Here is a 20,620-nt window from a genome sequence, read left to right on the forward strand (position 1 = left end):
AAATTTATAGCTGCTTATAGCTCCTTTTTACAGATCAAACTTAAAGCTCCTTTCAAAACCTCTTTATGTCTTAAAGCACTTTGTAGCCAATTAAGTACTTTTCAAATAAATTCACTGTTTTAACGTAGTGAAATGCTGCAGTCAACTTGTGCAAGGCCCTACAAAAAGCAATACCATAATGACCAGATATGTAAGCTCTCTTGCTCTTCTTTGAACAGTGCCATGGGATTTTTTCATGTCCACCTGAGATGGTAGAGATTTCACCTCTCATCCCAAAAACAGCACCACCAACAGTGCAGCATTCCCTCAGTATTGCACTGGTGTCAGCCTAAATTATATGCTCCAGTCTGTGAAATGGGTCTTAAACACATATTCAGATTTATAACCGAGAATGGCTACCACTGAGTAATGATGGACACAATGAGGTATGTAGATTTCATCCTCTGCCACCCCTTCCTGATTTAGAATGATTACTTCAAAGCTTCTAATCTTTTAAATGAATGTAGTGTAAAGAATGGACTCACCTTCACTTTTAGTTGCCTGTTAGGAAGGTCAGTGTAGATGAAATCCCACTGCTGGATAGTGAAGCCCTTAATAGACAGGATGGCTTCTATTGTCAGGAGGTCTGATATGGCATCCCCCACAGTCTATAAAGTCAGAATCATAGTTCATAAAGTAAGTGCACTCAGTGGACTGATGGATCTGCCCACTTAATCCTGGTAGATCTTTTCAAACAAAGCTAAGAGTAGTCAGGCATATATTACGAACAATATTGACTTTCCATAGTACTAAGCTGTTCAATAATTAATTAAAATCTCTTGCTATACTTCTGGTTTTCACCAACACCTGTCTCTCACTGAACTCCCCATTAGGCTATTGTAAGAGCATCAAGTGAATATCAGTCGCTTCTGCAGGTGCGGGAAATGAGAGTCAGTCCAGGCTTCTCTACATTGGTACTTAAGCAAATTATCAGCATGCAGCTCATCAAGAGGTAATAGAAAGGTGCACTGATGTAGCTACATAAAGTATACTATTACATGTTATACTTAACAAATTTTACTCACCTGGTTGATTAGATCAATTGTATTTTCAAGCATTTTAGCTGCATTGCTTTTCTCTCCCATTTGGTTTTTGTCCTGAGCCAGCTGTCTGATTTTACTCTCAGCTGTTTTACTGAAGAGAACCTTAAAAGGGGAAAAATAGGTACAGCATTTTCAGATTCACTTAACATGGTGTTCCCAACTCCAAGAATAAATTTTAAATTCAAGATTTCTACATACAAGCAAGGGGGTGTCCTTCCAACCACTGGTGTTTCTCATTTTATCTCCCAGAAATGATGCAAAAACCAGAGTGATTGTAAACCTAACATCCAGATGCTTTTAAAATACTGGTCACCAGAGAAAAATAAAAAATAAAGCTAAGGTTTTTCCACTCATTTTTCTATTGAGCTTGAATAGTTTTTATTTTGTTACAAAGAAATACTGCAGCTTTCATGTCCTCAGAGCATCCCAAAGTATACTTGTAATGGGATTAAATTAATTTCCACAATTGTTAAAAGCACCTTTCTGCAACTGTTACAATATTATATGAGAAAAATTTAGCCCACTGAGTCTTGCCTATGGCACCTAGTGATTTCAAGATGTTTCATTATTGCCTTGCTCTGCCATCTGATATCTCTATTTACCTTAGAAATCTTTTATTTCTATTTACACTATAAATGTAAAATGCAGTGAATATATTTTATGTCACAGCAGGCCGACTAAATTAAATTTGAAAATATTAAAGAAATCATAACCTTTTCACTGAGGACATATGACCCTCTCTGGGAATGAATATTCATGTGGCTACTGTGGACAGGTAAAGCGTTTTGTCTTTTCTCACCTCACCTCCTATTACCATAATCATATCTCAGATAAAAGAGTGGTCAGGCATCCAGGTCCAAGGCCCATGTTTCTCTAACTAGCTACTAAAAATGTATAAGAACAATCCTGTTCACAGTATCTTTAGTGCAGGAGGTGGCTATTTGGCCCATCGAGTCTGCACTCGCTCTCTGAAAGAGCATTCAACCTAGTCCCACTCCCCTGCCTTATCCCCATAACCTTGCACATTCTCTCATTTCAGGTAGCAATCTAATTCCCTTTTGAATACCTCGATTGGACCTGTCTCCACCTCCCTTTCAGGAAGTTTGTTCCAGACTCCAACCACCCTCTGGGTGAAAAAGTTTTTCCTCACGTTACTTCTATTCCTTTTGCCCATTATTTTGAAAATGTGCCCTCTAGTTCTTGATGTTCTCATGAGTGGGAACAGTTTCTCACTATTTACCCTGTCCACACCCCCATGATCTGGAATACCTTTATCAAGTCTCCTCTCAGCCTTTTTCTTTTCTCCAGAGAAAACAGTCCCAACCTCTCCAATCTATCCTCATAGCTACAGTTCTTCATCTCAGGAGTCATTCTTGTGAATCTCCTCTGTATTCTCTCCAGTGCCTACACATCCTTCCTCAAGTATGGCACCCTGAACTGGATGCAGTACGCCAGATGAGGCCTAACTGGTGTCTTAAGCAAGTTCAACATGACCTCCTTACTCTTGTTCTCAATGCCCCTATTAATAAGGCCTAAGATACTATATTCTTTATTAACTGCTCTCTCTGCCATCTTCAATGACCTATGTACATATACACTGAGGACCCTCTGTTCCTGCACCTCCTTTAGAGGCTCTCCCTTTATTTTATACTGTCTCACCATATCTTTCCTGCCAAAACAAATCACCTCACATTTCTCTGCATTGAACTTCATCTGCCACTTGTCTGCCCAATCCACTGACATGTCTATGTCCTTTTGAAGTTTAAGACCATCCCCATCACAACTGACAACATTTCCAATCTTTATCATCTGCAAATTTTGAAATCATACCCTGCACACCAGTGTAGGTCATAAATATACACCAGGAAGAGCAAGGGTCCCAACACTGACCCGTGAGAACTCCACTACAAACCTTCCTCCAATCTGGAAAACAACCATTTATCATTACTCTGTTTCCTGTCATTCAGCCAATTTCTTATCCAAGTGCCTACTTTCCCTTTTATTCCATGACATGGAATTTTGCTCACAAGTCTGTTGTGTGGCACTGTATCAAATGCCTTCTAAAAATCCATATACACCGCGTTTTAAAAAAATTCATTCATGGGATGTGGGCTTTGCTGGCTGGGATAGCATTTATTGCCCATCCCTAGTTGCCCCTGAGAAGGTGGTGGTAAGCTGCCTTTTTGAACTGCTGCGGTCCATGTGGTGTGGGTACACCCACAGTGCTGTTAGGAAGGGGATTCCAGGATTTTGATTCAGCGACAGTGAAGGAACGGCGATATATTTCCAAGTCAGAATGGTCAGTGATTTGGAGGGAAACGTCCAGGTGGTGGTGCTCCCATCTATCTGCTGCCCTTGTTTTTCTAGATGGCAGTGCTTGTGGGTTTGGAAGGTGCTGTTGAAGGAGCCTTGGTGAATTGAGGCATTGAGGTCTACAGCACAGAAAAACTGCATCTTGTAGATGGTACACACTGCTGCTACAGTGCGTCGGTAATGGAGGGAGTGAATGTTTGAGGATGTGGTGCCAATCAAGCGGGCTGCTTTGTCCTGGATGGTGTCAAGCTTCTTGAATGTTGTGGGAGCTGCACTCATCCAGGCAAGTGGGGAGTATTCCATCATTCTCCTGTCTTGTGCCTTGTAGATGGTGTACTGGTTTAGGGAGTCAGCTAGTGAGTCACTTGTCGCACTATTCCTATCCTCTGACCTGCTCTTGTAGCCACAGTATTTATCTGGCTGGTCCAGTTCAGTTTCTGGTCAATAGTAACCCACAGGATGTTGATAGTGGGGCATTCAGTGATGGTAATGCCATTGAACATCAAGGGACGATGGTTGGATTCTCTCTTGTTGGTCATTGCCGGATACTTGTGCGGTGCGAATGTTACTTACCACTTGTCAGCCCAAGCCTGGATATTGTCCAGGTCTTCCTGCATTTGGACATAGACTGCTTCATTATCTGAGGAGTCACAAATGGTGCTGAACATTGTTCAATCATCAGCGAACATACACACTTCTGACCTTATGGTGGAAGGAAGATAAATGATGAAACAGCTGAAGACGGTTGGGCTGAGGACACTACCTTGAGGAACTCCTGCAGTGATATCCTGGAGCTGAGACGACTGATCAACAACCACAGCCATCTTCCTTTGTGCTAGGTATGACTCCAACCAGTGGAGAGTTTTCCCCCGATTCCCATTGACTCCAGCTTTGCTAGGGCTCCTTGATGCCACACTCTGTCAAATGCTGCCTTGATGTCAAGGGCAGTCACTCTCACCTCACTTCAGGAGTTCAGCTCTTTTGTCCATGTTTGAAACAAAGCTGTAATGTGGTCAGGAGCTGAGTGGCCCTGGCAGAAGCCAAACGTGGTGTCAGTGAGCAGGTTATTGCTAAACAAGTGCCGCTGGATAGCACTGTTGATGACCCCTTCCATCACATTAGTGATGATGGAGAGTAGACTGATGAAGCGGTAATTGGCCGGGTTGGATTTCTCCTGCTTTGTGTGTACAGGACATACCTGGATAGATGCCAGTGTTGTAGCCGTACTGGAACAGCTTGGCTAGGGACGTGGCAAGTTCTGGAGCACAAGTCTTCAGTACTATTGCCAAGGCCCATAGCCTTTGCAGTATTCAGAGCCTTCAGCTGTTTCTTGATATCTCGTGGAGTGAATCGAATTGGCTGAAGACTGGCATCTATGATGCTGGGGACCTTCAGAGGAGGCAGAGATGGATCATCCACTCGGCACTTCTGGCTGAAGATTGTAGCAAATGCTTCAGCCTTATCTTTTGCACTGATGTACAGGGCTGCTCCATCATTGAGGATGGGGATATTTGTGGAGCCTCCTCCAGTGAGTTGTTTGGATGATGGACGACTGGATGGTGGCAGGATTGCAGAGCTCAGATCTGATCTGTTGGTTGTGGAATCGCTTAGCTCTGTCTATCACTTGCTCCTTATGCTGTTTGGCACGCAAGTAGTCCTGTGTTATAGCTTCACCAGGTTGACACTCATTTTTAGGTATGCCTGGTGCTGCTCCTGGAATGCCCTCTTGCACTCTTCATTGAACCAGGGTTGATCCCCGGCTTGATGGTAATGGTGGAGTGGGGGATATACCGGGCCATGAAGTTACAGATTGTGTTCGAGTACAATTCTGCAGCAGCTGATGGCCAACAGTGCCTCGTGGATGCCCAGTGTTGAGTTGCTAGATCTGTTTGAAATCTATCCCATCTGGCACGGTGGTAGTGCCACACAATACGATGGAGGGTATCCTCAGTGTGAAGCCGGGACTTCGTCTCCACAATGACTGTGTGATGGTCACTCCTACCAATACTGTCATGGACAGATGCATCTGCGGTAGGCAGGTTGGTGAGGAAGAGATAAAGTATATTTTTCCCTCTTGTTGGTTCCCTCACCACCTGCTGCAGACCCAGTCTAGCAGCTATGTCCTTTAGGACTCAGCCAGCTCGGTAAGTAGTGGTGCTACTGAGCCACTCTTGGTGGTGGACATTGAAGTCCCCCACCCAGAGTGCATTGTGCACCCTTGCCACCCTCAGTGCTTCCTCCACGTGGTCTTCAATATGGAGGAGTACTGATTCATCAGCTGAGGGAGGGCAGTACGTGGTAATCAACAGGAGGTTTCCTTGCCCATCTTTGACTTCAAGGGCTCCAGAGTCGATGCTGAGGACTCCCAGGGCAACTCGCTCCTGACTGTATACCACTGTGCCACCACCTCTGCTAGGTCTGTCTTGCCGGTGGGACAGGACATACCCAGGGGATGGTGATGGTGGTGTCTGGGACATGATCTGTAAGGTGTGATTCCGTGAGTACAACTATGTTGACTAGTCTGAGAGACAGCTCTCCCAATTTTGGCACTAGCTCCCATATGTCTGTAAGGAGGACTTTGCAGGGTCGACAGGGCTGAGATTGCCGTTGTCGTTTCCGGTGCCTAGGTTGATGCTGGGTGGTCCGTCCGGTTTCATTCCTTTTTTTGTGAGTTTGGAGCAGTTTGTTGCAACTGAGTGGCTTGCTAGGCCAGTTCAAAGTCAACCACATTGCTGTGGGTCTGGAGTCACGTGTAGGCCAGACCAGGTAAGGACGACAGATTGACAGGACATTGGTGAACCAGATGGGTTTTTACAACAATCGACAATGGTTTCGTGGTCAGTGTTAGACTTTTAATTCCAGATTTTTATTGAATTCAAATTCCACCATCTGCCGTGGCGAGATTCAAACCTGGGTCCCCAGAGCATTACCCGCTGGATCACTAGTTCAGCGACAATACCACTATGCCATCGCCTCCCATATTCCTTTATCAACCTTCTCTGTTACCTCAAAAAACTGCAGCAAGTTAGTCAAACAGGATTTTCCCTCGATGAATCCATATTGGCTTTCCTTAATTATCCTGCACTTGTCGAAGTAATTATTGATTTTATCCCGTACTATAGTTTCCTTACCACTGAGGTAAAACTGACTGGTCTGTAGTTGCCAGCTTTATCCTTGCACCCCTTTTTGAACAAGGGTGTAACATTCACAGTTCTCTAGTCCTCTGGCACCTCCCCTGTGTCTAAGGAGGACTAGAAGATTATCGCTAGTGCCTCTGCAATTTCCACTTTCACTTTCCTCAGTATCCTTGGATGCATCTCATCCGGTCCTGGTACCTTATCTATTTTAAGTAAAAGTAGCCTTTCCGATTCTCCCTTCCACTCGATTGTAAGTTCTTCTAGTGTACCAGTTATGTCCTCTCTCACCTTGGCTTGGGTAGCAAGTTCTTCCTTTGTAAGTACAGGTGCAAAGTACTCGTTCAACACCTCTGATAATTCTCAGCCTCTACATGCAAGTCCCCGTTTTTGTCCCTAATCGGCCCTACCCTTTTATTATTTACATGTTTATAGAAGACATTGGGATTCCCTTTTATGTTTGTTGCCAGTCTCTTTTCGCACTCTTTCCTTGCTTTTATTAGTTTCTTCGCTTCCACTCTGGTCCTTCTATATTCAGCCTGATTCTCCATTGCATTTTCTACCTGACATCTGTCGTATGCGCACTTCTTATCTTTAGCTCTATCTCTCTCATTATCCAGGGTGCTCTGGATTTATTTGTCCTACCTTTCCCCTTCAAGGGACTATACCTTGACATTGCCTGCAATACTTTTTCTTTGAAGGTGGCCCATTGTTCAGTCACCGTCTTTTCTGCCAAAATTTGATTCCAATTCACTCGGCTCAGATGCATTCTAATCCCATTGAAGTTGGCTTTTCTCCCAATTAATTATCCCTGCTCTGGACTGTTCTCTGTCCTTTTCCACGATTAACCTTAACCGTATGATACAATGGTCACTGTGCCCTAGGGGCTCTCCCACTGATATTTAATCCACTTGGGCCAACTCATTCCCAAAACCAGGTCCTCTCCTTGGACTGGAAACATACTGCTGTAGAAAATTATCTTGCGTTCCACTCTTGTGCCTCTTGACCTTTTGTACTATTCCTATCCCAGTCTATATTTGGATAATTGAAGTCCCCCATTATGATTAATCTATAATTCTTGTACCTCTCCGTAATTTCTTTGCAAATTTGTTTCTCCACATCCCTTCCACTAGTTGGTGGACTTTACACTATACTACTCAATGTTGTTGCAACTTTCCCATTCCTTACCTCTAGCCAGAGATTTTGTCCTTGACCCCTCTGGAACATCCTCTCGCTCCAGTATTGTAATACCATCTTTAACCAATATTGCCACTCCCCTGCCCACTCCCTTTTTCTTCTTTCCTGTCTCTACTAAACACCTTGTACTCAGGAATATTTAACACCCAGTCCTCCCTCCTACTTCATTTCTCCAGCCACGTGTTGAACTGCTCAATCTTCCTATTCTTATGCTCACTAGCACGTAGCACAGGGAGTAATCCTGAGATTACTGCTCTTGATGTCCTGCTTTTTAATTCACTTCCTAACTCCCTAAAATCTGCTTCCAGGGCCTCATCCCTTTTCCTACCTTCGTCATTGGTCCCAATATGGACCACGACTTCTGGCTGCTCATCCTCCTTTGAGCCAGGTCTCTGTTATATCAATAATATCATAATTCCATTTGCCAACTTATGCTTGCAGTTCACCAATCTTATTAATCACATTCCATGCATTCACATACATGTACATTAGCCCTGATTTAGGTTTTTTTTTCTTTCCTGCTTATTCTGACCCCATCTAATGACTTACTATTGTCTACTCTAATTCTATCAAACTCTCCAAGTATTCTATCTACCTTGATGCAACTCTCTGATATATCCTCGTTATCAGCTAATACTTCACTACTTCCCAATGCCAGTTTTTCTCCTCTGCACTCTGAACTTCCTCCCAGGTTCCCATCCCCCGCCAATCTAGTTTAAACCCTCCCCAACAGCACTAGCAAACCTCCCTGTGAGAACACTAGTCCCAGTCCTGTTGAGGTGTAACCGGACTTGTACAAGTCCCACCTGCCCCAGAACTGATCCCATTGCCTCAGAAATCTAAAGCCCTCCCTCCTACTCCATTTCTCCAGCCACGTGTTGAACTGCTCAATCTTCCTATTCTTATACTCACTAGCATGTGGCACAGGGAGTAATCCTGAGATTACTGCTCTTGACGTCCTGCTTTTTAATTCACTTCCTAAAATCTGCTTTCAGGGCCTCATCCCTTTTCCTACCTTCATCATTAGTCCCAATATGGACCACGACTTCTGGCTGCTCATCCTCCCCCAAAAGAATGCCCTGCAGCCACTCTGTGACATCCTTGACCTTGACACCAGGGAAGCAACACACCAGCCTTTAGTCACGTCTACGGCTGCAGAAACACCTGTCTGCTCCCTGAACTATGGAATCGGTTAGGATTATATTCGCTGGAGTGAAGTAGCACTTCCACTCTTCCTCCTCCTCCTCCCCTCATGTGCAGCTGAGCCACCCATTGTGCCATGGACTTGGCTCTTGCTACAGTCCTCCGAGGAACCATCTCGCTCATCAGTATGCAACTGTAAACGGCTTCCAATGTCTTTTTCTGGAAGGGAACTATGCACCTCTTTCACTCCAACCAAATGTACAACAATATGGGGAAAGTAACAAAAAATTATCAGAATATGTGATGCCAACCTACATGGCAAAATTTAAATCTTATTTCATTTCATAAATTCCATCTTTAATCAACAGAACAGGTAGTTTCTTGAAATATCATGAATACTTAAATAAAACACCAGACCAGCAAAACTCTCCATTCAAACTGCCACTCACTGTGCCATGTCCATTTGCTTCAAAATAAACCCCAACATCAAATTCCTGAGCTTTATGGTGCAAATATTTCACTCCTGTATTCACACAGTACACAGGAACCTAAGGAAAAAACAATAGCATATACATTAGAAATCAGACAACAAATGCAGGCATGCCTATATCCGCACTTTATTTGTATGACGATTTTTAACTTGCTTTGTGCTGTTCATGGCTGCACTGTTGTTGGAACTCTGTCCAGTAAAGTTACGCATTAAGATAATTAAGGGATGTTACTAAAATATGTTATAAGCAATTTTTAAAGCGATTAAAAAGTTGAGAAATAATTCAGTCTCAGAATTTTATTACCTTCATGACCTCTTCAATGTACTTTGTTGAGCTGCCATTTGCATAGGCAGTCTGCACTACTGCTATCTGCAAGTCCAAATCTGCCTGAGCAATAAAAAGACAACAATTAGCTCTGCAGCCAAGGAGCTTAACTGCTTTGCTCCATTATTGGATGAGCCCTTTAATAGTACAATGTTTCATTTACCGGACAACTGCATTACATTGACGCTACAGTCATAGCACACACACACAATTTACTTGGTAAATCTTGAAGCAACAGATGACAAAGAGGAAGTCAAAGTTAACAATGGAATCTTGGAATCACAATGTCATGGACAAGGGAGAAACGTTTTCTGCCAGCTATGCCCTACCTAAGCAGGATCTCAATAACTGTAAAAAACTGTTTTTAAACATCAAAGAAGCTAATGTAATTTGTCCTGAAGTATTTCCACTGTCTTCGTATGGATTAGGCTGACTAATAGGAACATAGAAAATAGGAGCAGGAGTAGGCTATACGACCCCTCGAGCCTGCTCCACCGTTCATTATGATCATGGCTGATTACCCAGCTCAATAGCCTGCTCCCGCTTTCTCCCCATATCCTTTGATCCCTTTCGCCCCAGGAGCTATATCTAATTCCTTCTTGAAAACATACAATGTTTAGGCCTCAACTACTTTCTGTGGTAGCGAATTCCACAGGCTCACCACTCCCTGGGTGAAGAAATTTCTCCTCATCTCAGTCCTAAATGGACTACCCCGTATCCTCAGACTGTGACCCTTGGTTCTGGACTCCCCGGGAACATCCTTCCTGCATCTACCCTGTCTAGTCCTGTTAGAATTTTATAGGTTTCTACGAGATCCCCCCTCATTTGTCTGAACTCCAGCGAATATAATCTTAACTGATTCAATCTCTCCTCGTATGTCAGTCCCGCCATCCCAGGAATCAGTATGGTAAACCTTTGCTGCACTCCCTCCTTCCAAGAACATCCTTCCTCAGATAAGGAGACCAAAACTGCACACAATATTCCAAGTGTGGTCTCACCAAGGCCCTGTATAATTGCAGCAAGACATCCCTGCTCCTGTACTCGAATCCTCTCGCTATGAAGGCCAACATACCATTTGCCTTCTTTACCGCCTGCTGCACCTGCATGCTTACCTTCAGCGACTGGTGCATGAGGACACCCAGGTCTCGTTTCCATTCTCCGCTCTCAATTTATAGCCATTCAGATAATAATCTGCCTTCCTGTTTTTGCTATCAAAGTGGATAACCTCACATTTATCCACATTATACTGCATCTGCCCACTCACTCAGCTTGTCTATATCACACTGAAGCATCTCTGCGTCCTCCTCACAGCTCACCCTCCCACCCAGCTTTGTGTCATCTGCAAATTTGGAGATTTTACATTTAGTTCCTTCAGCTAAATCATTAATATATATTGTGAATAGCTGGGGTCCCAGCACCGATCCCTGCGGTACCCCACTAGTCACTGCCTGCCATTTGGAAAAAGACCCGTTTATTCCTACTCTTTGTTTTCTGTCTGCCAACCAGTTTTCTATCCATCTCAAAACACTATCCCCAATCCCATGCGCTTTAATTTTACACACTAATCTCTTGTGTGGGACTTTGTCAAAAGCTTTCTGAAAGTCCAAGTAAACCACATCCACTGGCTCCCTCTCATCAACTCTACTAGTCACATCCTCGAAAAATTCCAGTAGATTTGTCAAGCATGATTTCCCTTTTGTAAATCCATGTTGACTCTGTCCGATTCTGCTACTGTTTTCCAAGTGCTCAGCTATTAAATCTTTTATAATGGATTCTAGAATTTTCCCCACTAATGATGTCAGGCTGACTGGTCTATAATTCCCTGTTTTCTCTCTACTTCCCTTTTAAACCACTAAAGTTTCTCATTTTGAACAGTAGTTAACAGGCTCTACCCAATCCAAACAGGAAACTCTATCCCGACCTTTTTTCAGTTTCTGGCAAATTCACACTGCTTTGGTGTATTATTGCCACCTACTGTATTGGAGGAAGAAGTGCAATACAATATAAAAAAAAACTAAACTCTATGTGCTAATCCTGTGAAACATAAAAAACATGACTTTATAAATATCCCAATGCCCAAATCTAACTGCTAAAATACTAGCCACCATATCACACTTCCTTTTACATCCTTCTGATGTAAATTAGATAGCATAGTTCCCCTTTCAGTTGCAAACTTAGTACTGTGTAATAAAACATGATCCACTGATTGCAGGAATTCTTCTCCAAACTCCTGACACAAACCATCAACATGTTTCCCTATTAAATACAGAGATTTATTTAACCCACAGTGCCCAATCCTAATCCTGCTCATAATCACCTCATACCTTCTACACTTTCCAGTGCATTAATAGATAACTTCACATTGTTTTGAATCTGATATAAATGTCTTCCTTTCTCGTCCATATCTGACTTTTGTTGCCATAATGCATATATAATGCATATAGCACCCTTAATAATAGATGTAATTTCCGTCTTCCCTAATGAAATCTCAATATCTGGAATCAAGTGATTTATAGAACTTTTAGCCAACAAATCAGCTGCCTCATTCCCTACCACACCTTTATGTGCTGGCATCCATAAAAAAACCACCACAATACCTGTTGGATTTTATATAAGAAATGAAAAATTTCAAAAGTAAAATCCTGTTTGGAGTCAGAAAAACAAGATTGGATCGAGACCAATACTGATGATGAATCTGAACAAATTACCACTCTCAATGGCTTTACCTTCACTATCCACTCTAAAGCCAACCTAACTGCCATCAACTCAACTGAAAATACTGATAAACTATCAGATAACCTTTTCAGGATTAAAATCTGTTGACCTGTCCTTCCCTTCCCAGGATCCTTAGAACCATCAGTATAAAGTTGAAAATAAGCAAACCAATTCTTATCTATGTATTCTTTGACAAATTAAAACCTATACTATTTCCTTTAAGTATTTCCAGTATTGTAAAATCAAACTCTGGATAGAGAAAGTACCAGGGTGGAATTACTGACCAGCATGCATGTTTGCTTATATTAAACATTTGCAGGCCCAACTCTTCCACTAAATCTCTCTTCCCCCAAAATTCCCCCTTTATTTGCGATCCATTCTCTCAACTATCTTGAAGAACACTTTTGGTTAAATGGTTGTCTTTCTGCCCCACCAAGGTCACCCAATAATTCAAATCCATCCACTTTCTCCTCAATTCAAGTGGCATTTCTCCATTGTCCACCTGTAGAGCTATTATTGGAGAAGAAGTAAAAGCATCAGAACAAATTCTCAATGCTTGAGACTGAATTATGTCCAATTTATACAATCAAGTTTTTGCTCCTGATCCACACGCCTGGCATCCATAGTCAATCACTGATCATATCATTGCTTGATATATTCTTAATAAAGTTCTCTTATCTGCTCCCCAATTATATTTAGTAATACATCCCATTAAATTAACCACTTTTTTTTACACTTAATGACTATTGTTTCAATGTGTATTTTCCATGTCTGAGTGCAATCAAACCAGATGCCCAATGCCCCCACCTTTTTGTAAAGCAGGCACTGTAAGCATAGTAAAGGATGCCAGTCCAAACTGGCTCGGGTTAAACAGGAAATGGCGATGGCGTAGTGGTATTGTCACTAGACTAGTAATCCAGAGACCCAGAATAATGCTTTGGGGACCCAGGTTCGAATCCTGCCACGGCTGAATTTGAATTGGACAGAGGTGGGAATCTGTGTGTGGAGCCAGAAGAAATGGGAGAGATACTAAAAGAATACTTCTCATCAGTATTCACCAAAGAGAAGGGCTTAGCAGTCGATTTATCTAGGGAAGAGTGTGTAGATAGCCTGGATCATGTTGAGATCAAAAAAGAGGTGTTAGGTGTCTTGAAGAATATTAAGGTGGATAAGTCCCCAGGGCCAGATGGGATCTACCCCAGAGTACTGAGGGAGGAAAGGAAGGAGATTGCTGGGGCCTTGACAGAAATCTTTGTATCCTCACTGGCTACGGGTGAGGTCCCAGAAGAATGGCCAATGTTGTTCCATTGTTTAAGAAGGGTAGCAGGGATAATCCAGGAAATTACAGGCCGGTGAGCCTTACGTCAGTGGTAGGGAAATTATTGGAGAAGATTCTTCATGACAGGATTTACTACCATTTGGAAGCAAATGGGCGTATTAGTGAGAGGCAGCATGGTTTTGTGAAGGGGAGGTCGTGTCTCACTAACTTGATCGAGTTTTTCAAGGAAGTGACAAAGATGATAGACGATGGAAGGGCAGTGGATGTTATCTACATGGATTTCAGTAAGGCCTTTGACAAGATCCCTCATGGCAGAGTGGTACAGAAGGTAAAGTCGCATGGGATCAGAGGTGAGCTGGCAGGATAGATTCAGAGTTGGCTTTGTCATAGAAGACAGAGGGTAACAGTGGAAGGGTGCTTTTCTGAATGGAGAGCTGTGACTAGTGGAGTTCCGCAGGGATCAGTGCTGAGACCTTTGCTGTTTGTGGTATACATAAATGATTTGGAGGAAAATGTAACTGGGCCAATTAATAAGTTTGCAGACGACACTAAGGTTGGAGGAGTTGCAGATGGTGAAGAGGATTGTCAAAGGATACAACGGGATATAGATCGGTTGGAGACTTGGGCGGAGAAATGGCAGATGGAGTTTAATCTGACAAATGCGAGCTAATGCATTTTGGAAGGTCTAATACAGGCAGGAATTACACAGTAAATGGCAGAACCCTTAAGTGCATTGATAGGCAGAGGGAACTGGGTGTACAGGTCCACAGGTCACTGAAAGTGGAAACGCAGGTGGATAAGGTAGTCAGGAAGGCATATGGCATGCTTGCCTTCATTGGCAGGGGTACTGAGTATAAAAGTTGGGAAGTCATGCTGCAGCTGTATAGAACCTTGGTTAGGCCACACTTGGAATATTGCGTGCAATTCTGGTCACCACATTACCAGAAGGATATGGAGGCGTTGGAGAGGGTGCAGAGGAGGTTTACCAGGATGCTGCCTGGTCTGGAGGTTATTAGCTTGAGGAGAGGTTGGAGAAACCTGGATTGTTCTCATGAGAGCAACGGAGATTGAGGGGCGACTTGGTAGAAGTTTACAAAATTATGAGTGGCATGGACAGAGCTTTTTCCCAGGGTGGAAGAGTCAATTACTAGGGGACAGAGATTTAAGGTGAGAGCAGAAAACTATAAAGGTGATGTGCGAGGCAAATTTTTTACGCAGAGGGTAGTGAGTGTCTGGAATTCGCTGCCAGAGAAGGTGGTGGAAGCAGGTACAATAGTGGTGTTTAAGAGGCAGCTTGACAAATACATGAATAGGATGGGAATAGAGGGATACAGACCCCGGAAGTGCAAAATGTTTTAGTTGATGGGCAATATGATCGGCGCAGGCTTGGAGGGCTGAAGGGTTTGTTCCTGGGTTGTTCTTTGTTCTAATGATGACCATGAAACCATTGTCGTTTGCTGTAAAAACCCATCTGGTTCACTAATGTCCTTTAGGGCAGGAAATCTGTCCTTATCTGGTCTGGTCTACGTGTGATTCCAGAACCACAGCAATGTTGTTGGCTATATAAAAAAAAGCCCTCTGAACAATTAGGGATGGGCAACTAGTCAGCGACACTCGCATTCCATGAATAAAAAAAAAGCATAATAATATATAACAATATATTTATTACATACAATTATAATAATGAATCAGACACAATCTGAAATGCTGGAGTCTTGGCGCTCAGCCTGTTGAGATTGAAAAGCCGCCCATCAAGTCAATACTAAATCATGATCCTTCTGGAAGTTGGTCACAAATGCGTTCCATGACCAGACAGCTGAGGTAGAGAGTGAACGGAGTTGGTACAATTACACAGCCTTGTTGATGCCTGTCTGGATACATGAGGGCTCAGACACCAATCCATTGCAAAGAAAGTTTTGCTGTCATAGCAAAATGCAGGTAGTAACAAATTTTGCTGGACATCCAAATCTCCGGAAGAATTTCCAAAACTGCTTTGTGGTAAAGGAGTCAAAGGCCTTTGATGGATCAATAAAAGACCATGTAAATCTCCTTGCGCTGTTCCAGGCACTTTGCTTGGATTTGTCAAGCAACAAAGATGGTTCTCCTGGATGGCCAGAAACCACATTGGGTCTTTTGGAAAGATGTCTTTGCTGACAGGTAGGAGGCAGTTCAGGAGGAGTCTTCCCCATAATGGTCAGAAAGGATATACCTCTTTAGTTCCCATAAATTGATTTATCGCCCTTCTTGAGAAGTGAAACAATGATGGCATTGCAAAAGTTGGGAGAATGTACCTCTTTTGCCAGATTTTTGTAAAAAGGTCTGAGACTACCACCAGCTTTATAGATCTCGGCAGGAATGTTACCTGGACCACCACAGAAAGCAGACTAAATGAAATGGAAATTACAGCTCTCTGCAAGGGTCACTGAGGGTGACGATGTCTCACTTTGGGCAACATATCCCATTTTGAGAGAGAGTTGGCATCATCCGAAAAGTAAATAGGATCAGGATCCCAATGAACCTGATTTCCTTGCCCATAAAGCTTAATCCATTGAGCAAGAAAATACATTAATGGAGTGCAAAAATAACTAGGCTAACCATCAAATTCCAACTCAGTCCAGATGCAGAAAAGGTATATACAAAACGTTTTTTAAATTTATTCTTTCATGGGATGTGCATTTGATGCCCATCCCTAATTGCTCTAGAACTGAGTGGCTTGCTAGGCCATTTCAGAGGGCAGTTAGGAGTCAACTACATTGCTGTGGATCTGGAATCATTGTAGGCCAGACCAGGTAAGGATGGCAGATGTCCTTCCCTAAAAGACATTAGTGAACCAGATGTGTTTTTACAACAATCGATGGTCATTATTACTGAAACTAGCTTTTAATTCCAAGTTTTTAATTGAATTTAAATTCCACCTGCTGCCATGGTGGGTTCTCCGGAACATTAGCCTGGGCCACTACACCACCTCCACTACACTATCTCCCCCGTTATAAAACTTGGAAGTATTGAGAATTGCGAGGAGGGCTTCAAGAGAACATAGCATCATAATACGGTTACAGCACAGAAGGGGGCCATTTGGCATGCTGTGTTCATGCCAGCTTTCTGCAAGGGCAACTCATCTCGTCCCACTCTCCCACCTTTTCCATGTAGTCCTGCATTGTTGTAAAGGGGGCACAGGGGCAAGTGGGAGATGAATTTTAATGTAGAGAAGTATGAAGTGATTAATTTTGGTAGGAAGAACAAGGAATGGCAATATAAAGTAAAGGGGGGTGCAGGAACAGAGACACGTGGAGGTATATGTGCACAAATTGTTGAAGGTTGCATGACAGGTTGAGGAAGTGGTTAAAAAGGATCACACGTTTTATAAATAGAGGCATAGAGTACAAAAGCAAGGAAGCCTTGATGAATCTTTATACAACATTGGTTCGGTCTCAACTGCCGTATTATGTCCAATCCTGGGCACCACACTTTAGGAAGGATGTGAAGGCCTTAGAGAGGGTGAAAAAAAAGATTTATGCGAATGATTCCAGGGATGAAGGACTTTAGCTACATGAATAGTTTGGAGAATCTGGGCTTGTTCTTTTCATAGAAAAGAAGACCGTGAGGAGATTTGACATAGGTGTTCAAAATCAAGAGGAGCCCAGGCAGAGTAAATAGAGAGAAACTGTTCCCAATGGCAGAAGGGTGAAGAACCAGAGGACACCAATTTACAGTGATTGTCAAAGAACCAACAGCAACATGAGGAAATAGTTTTTATGCCGCAAGTCATAAGGATCTGGAATGCACTGTCTGAGAGCGTGATATAGGCAGATTCAATCATGGCTTTGAAAGTGGAATTGGATAAACACTTCGAGAGAGAAAATTTGCAAGGTTACAGAGAAAGGAGTAGATGAGTTGCTCTTGCAGAAAGCCAGCACAGGCTTGATGGGCCTAATAGCCTGCTTTTGTGCTGTACGGTGATGGTTAGTGGACAGCCCATAAACAAAAGGAGGTTAAAACAGAACTAAGTAAACATTAGAACAATAAATGCTTGATCATATAAATGTAATCCTTGGTTTCAAAACTGGTGATCTACAAATATATTTGTTTAGTTATACAATGTATTTAAAATGTAAAGAGCCAAAACAAATCAAACTTTGAAAAGTAACAAATGCAAAATAAACCCTGTAGATGTAGGAAACCTGAAGCAAAAACAGAAAATGCTTGATGGTCAGTCAGCATCTGTGAGAAGAACAGATAAGTTAATGTTTTAGGTGTAGACCTTCCTTCAGACAGTCCTAAGGGTCCACAGCTGAAACTGAACATGTCTGTTATCTCACAGATGCTGAGTTAGCCCAACGATGTTGGTTATGAATATCAACATGGTAGGATGACTTATAGGAAGGTTTTACCTTGGCAAGAAGCTCCTTTAGAAATATAGTAATCAAAGTAGCAATTTTATCTCCATCAAGAAGATGGAAATATCCAGATTCACTGATGTAATAGTATACAATTCTGTCTGCATCACCATCAAACGAGCAGCTGCGTTCATTTGCCTTCATGTCTAAGCCTGCAGCAATTGAGAATGGATCTGTTAACATTTTCCTGATTATTAGGGTAGAAAATAACCAGATACCGTACTTATCAATTGCAATGCAACCCATAAAGGTTACAGAATGAACACAATACAATCAGCTCTTTTATCAAACTCAGCTAGTCAAACAGAATTCTATTACAAAAGCAAAGTACTGCAGATACTGGAAACCTGAAATAAAAACAGAAAATGCTGGAAATACTCAAAGGTCTGGCAGCATCTGTGGAGTGAGAAACAGAGTTGACACTTCAGGTCAAGGACCTTTCTTCAGAACTTCAGGTTAAGAACAGATCTCTGGGGCATTGCTATAAAGACTATAAATAGCATGAGGAATTGATGCTTTGTCTTCAAAGCACTTTATTTTCCCCAGAAATTCAGCACGTCCTTAGGAGGAGAATTTGTTCCTAATAATGGAGTTAAAGCAAAGTCAACACAAAGTGGTAATGTTTTGATGTTCGAAGGACCAGTTTTCAAAGTGTCACAACAAAGACAGCAGCAGCACACAAGTGAGGACTCATGTCTAGTTTATGCACACAATATGTAGACGCTATGAACTACCAGTTCTGCGGACATCTATGCCGATCTCGCACCGGACTCTTCTGTCATATGTGAAGCCAAAGAAGACGATAAAATCATCTACAGCTTGGACAATCTCGAACGAGTAAACTAAATTCAAAGTTTAAGCACTGAAATAAAGGAAAAGCTATATGTTATTCTCCACATATCATGGATAGTCACTGAAGCAGAAATGAGCTTGGGTAACTCATCACAGAAAGATTATAGAGAAAGTACAGTGTAAATTCTCCAAGATGAAATTGGAGATGCAAAACTATACTTATATGAGGAAAGACTGGAGTTGCTGGGGCTGTTTCCATGGAGCAGAGAAGACTGAGGATAATTAACTACTATTTTAAAAATTATGAACGGTTTTGAAAGGGCGAATAGGGAAATTTTACATCCTCTAATTTGGGAGTTAGTGATGTCACAGAACCACAGAATTGTTACAACGCAGGAGGAGGCTATTCTGCCAATTGTGTCTGCACTGGCTCTCTGAATAAGCAATTCACTCAATGCCATTCTCCTGCCTTCTCACCGTAAACCCTTCACATTCTTCCTTTACCAGATAACCATCTAATTCCCTTTTGAATGCTGCAGATGGACCTACTTCCACCACAATCTCAGGCAGTGCATTCCAGACCCTAACCACTCATTGCGTACAAAATGCCTTTCCTCATGTTGCTTATGCTTCTTTTACCAATTACTTTAAATCTGTGCCCTCTTGTTCCCAATCCTTTCACAAATGGGAACAGTTTCTTTCCATCTACTCTGTCCAGACCCCTCATGATTTTGAATACCTCCATCAAATCTCCTTAGTCCTCTTTTCTACAAGAACAGTCCTATATTCTCCAATCTATCTTCGCAACTGAAGTTCCTCATCTCTGGAACCATTCTCGTAAATCTTTTCTGCACTCTCTCCAATGCCTTCACATTCTTCCTAAAGAGTATTGCGCCCAGAACTGGATGCAATACTCTAAGCTGAGGGCAAACTAGTGCCCTTTACAAGTTTAGCATAACTTCTTTACTCTTGTATTCTATGTCCATATTAATAAAACCCAGAATACTGGATGCTTTCATAACCGCACTCTCAACCCATCCTGCCTCCTTCAATGACTTACACACATATACATCCAGATGCCTCTGCTCCTGCACCCCCTTTAGAATTGTGCTCTTTATTTAATTCTGTTACTCCATGTTTTTCCGATCAAAATGAATCAATTCACGCTTCTCCACATTGAAGTCCGCCAATTCCACCCCCTTGTCCATGTCCTTTTGAAGTTCTATACTATCCTCCTTACAGTTCACATGAGCTATAACTTTGCTCACAAGTCTGTTGTGTGGCACTGTATTGAATCTCTTTTGGAAGTCCACATACATTAAATCAACTGCAGTGCCCTTATTATCCCTCTTAAAAAAACTCCAGCAAGTTAGTTAAACACATTTCCCTTAAGAAATCCATGCTGGCTTTTTTAAATTAACTGACAATTGTCCATGTGACTATTAACTTTGTCCTGAATTATTGGTTCTATAAGTTGCCCTACCACCAAAGTTAAAAAAAGTATAAATTTTGCAATTTTCCAGTCCTTTGGCACCACACCCTAGTCCAAGGAAAATTGAAAAATTATGGTCAGTGCCGCCACAATTTACATTCTCGCTTCCCTCAGTATCCTTGGATGCATCTCATCTGATCCTGGTGCCTTTTAGCCTACCTAATGCTTCCTCATCAGTTCCATACCCTTCCAGCGTCTGAATTACCTCCCCATTCACTATGGACTGGGTAGCATCTTCTGTCTTCGTAAAGGCAGATGCAA

At 42.3% G+C, this 20,620-nt stretch overlaps 1 protein-coding gene across 4 annotated transcripts in view; it reads right to left on the reverse strand.

Moving 5' to 3' along the window:
- The window catches only part of pgm3 (phosphoglucomutase 3), a 75,459-nt gene that overhangs the window by 7,592 nt on the left and 47,247 nt on the right, over positions 1-20,620 (reverse strand). For all 4 annotated transcript variants that reach the window (XM_078556820.1, XM_078556823.1, XM_078556822.1 and 1 more), the window contains exons 7-11: positions 18,070-18,227; positions 9,664-9,747; positions 9,319-9,417; positions 1,065-1,184; positions 525-647 (exon numbers count right to left, since the gene is read on the reverse strand). In XM_078556820.1, the coding sequence (XP_078412946.1) occupies positions 525-647; positions 1,065-1,184; positions 9,319-9,417; positions 9,664-9,747; positions 18,070-18,227 (584 nt within the window). The remainder of the gene's footprint in view (positions 1-524; positions 648-1,064; positions 1,185-9,318; positions 9,418-9,663; positions 9,748-18,069; positions 18,228-20,620) is intronic.

Source organism: Cetorhinus maximus, chromosome 14 (assembly GCF_964194155.1).
Source record: "Cetorhinus maximus chromosome 14, sCetMax3.hap1.1, whole genome shotgun sequence".
In the NCBI taxonomy this organism is placed as follows: domain Eukaryota; kingdom Metazoa; phylum Chordata; class Chondrichthyes; order Lamniformes; family Cetorhinidae; genus Cetorhinus; species Cetorhinus maximus.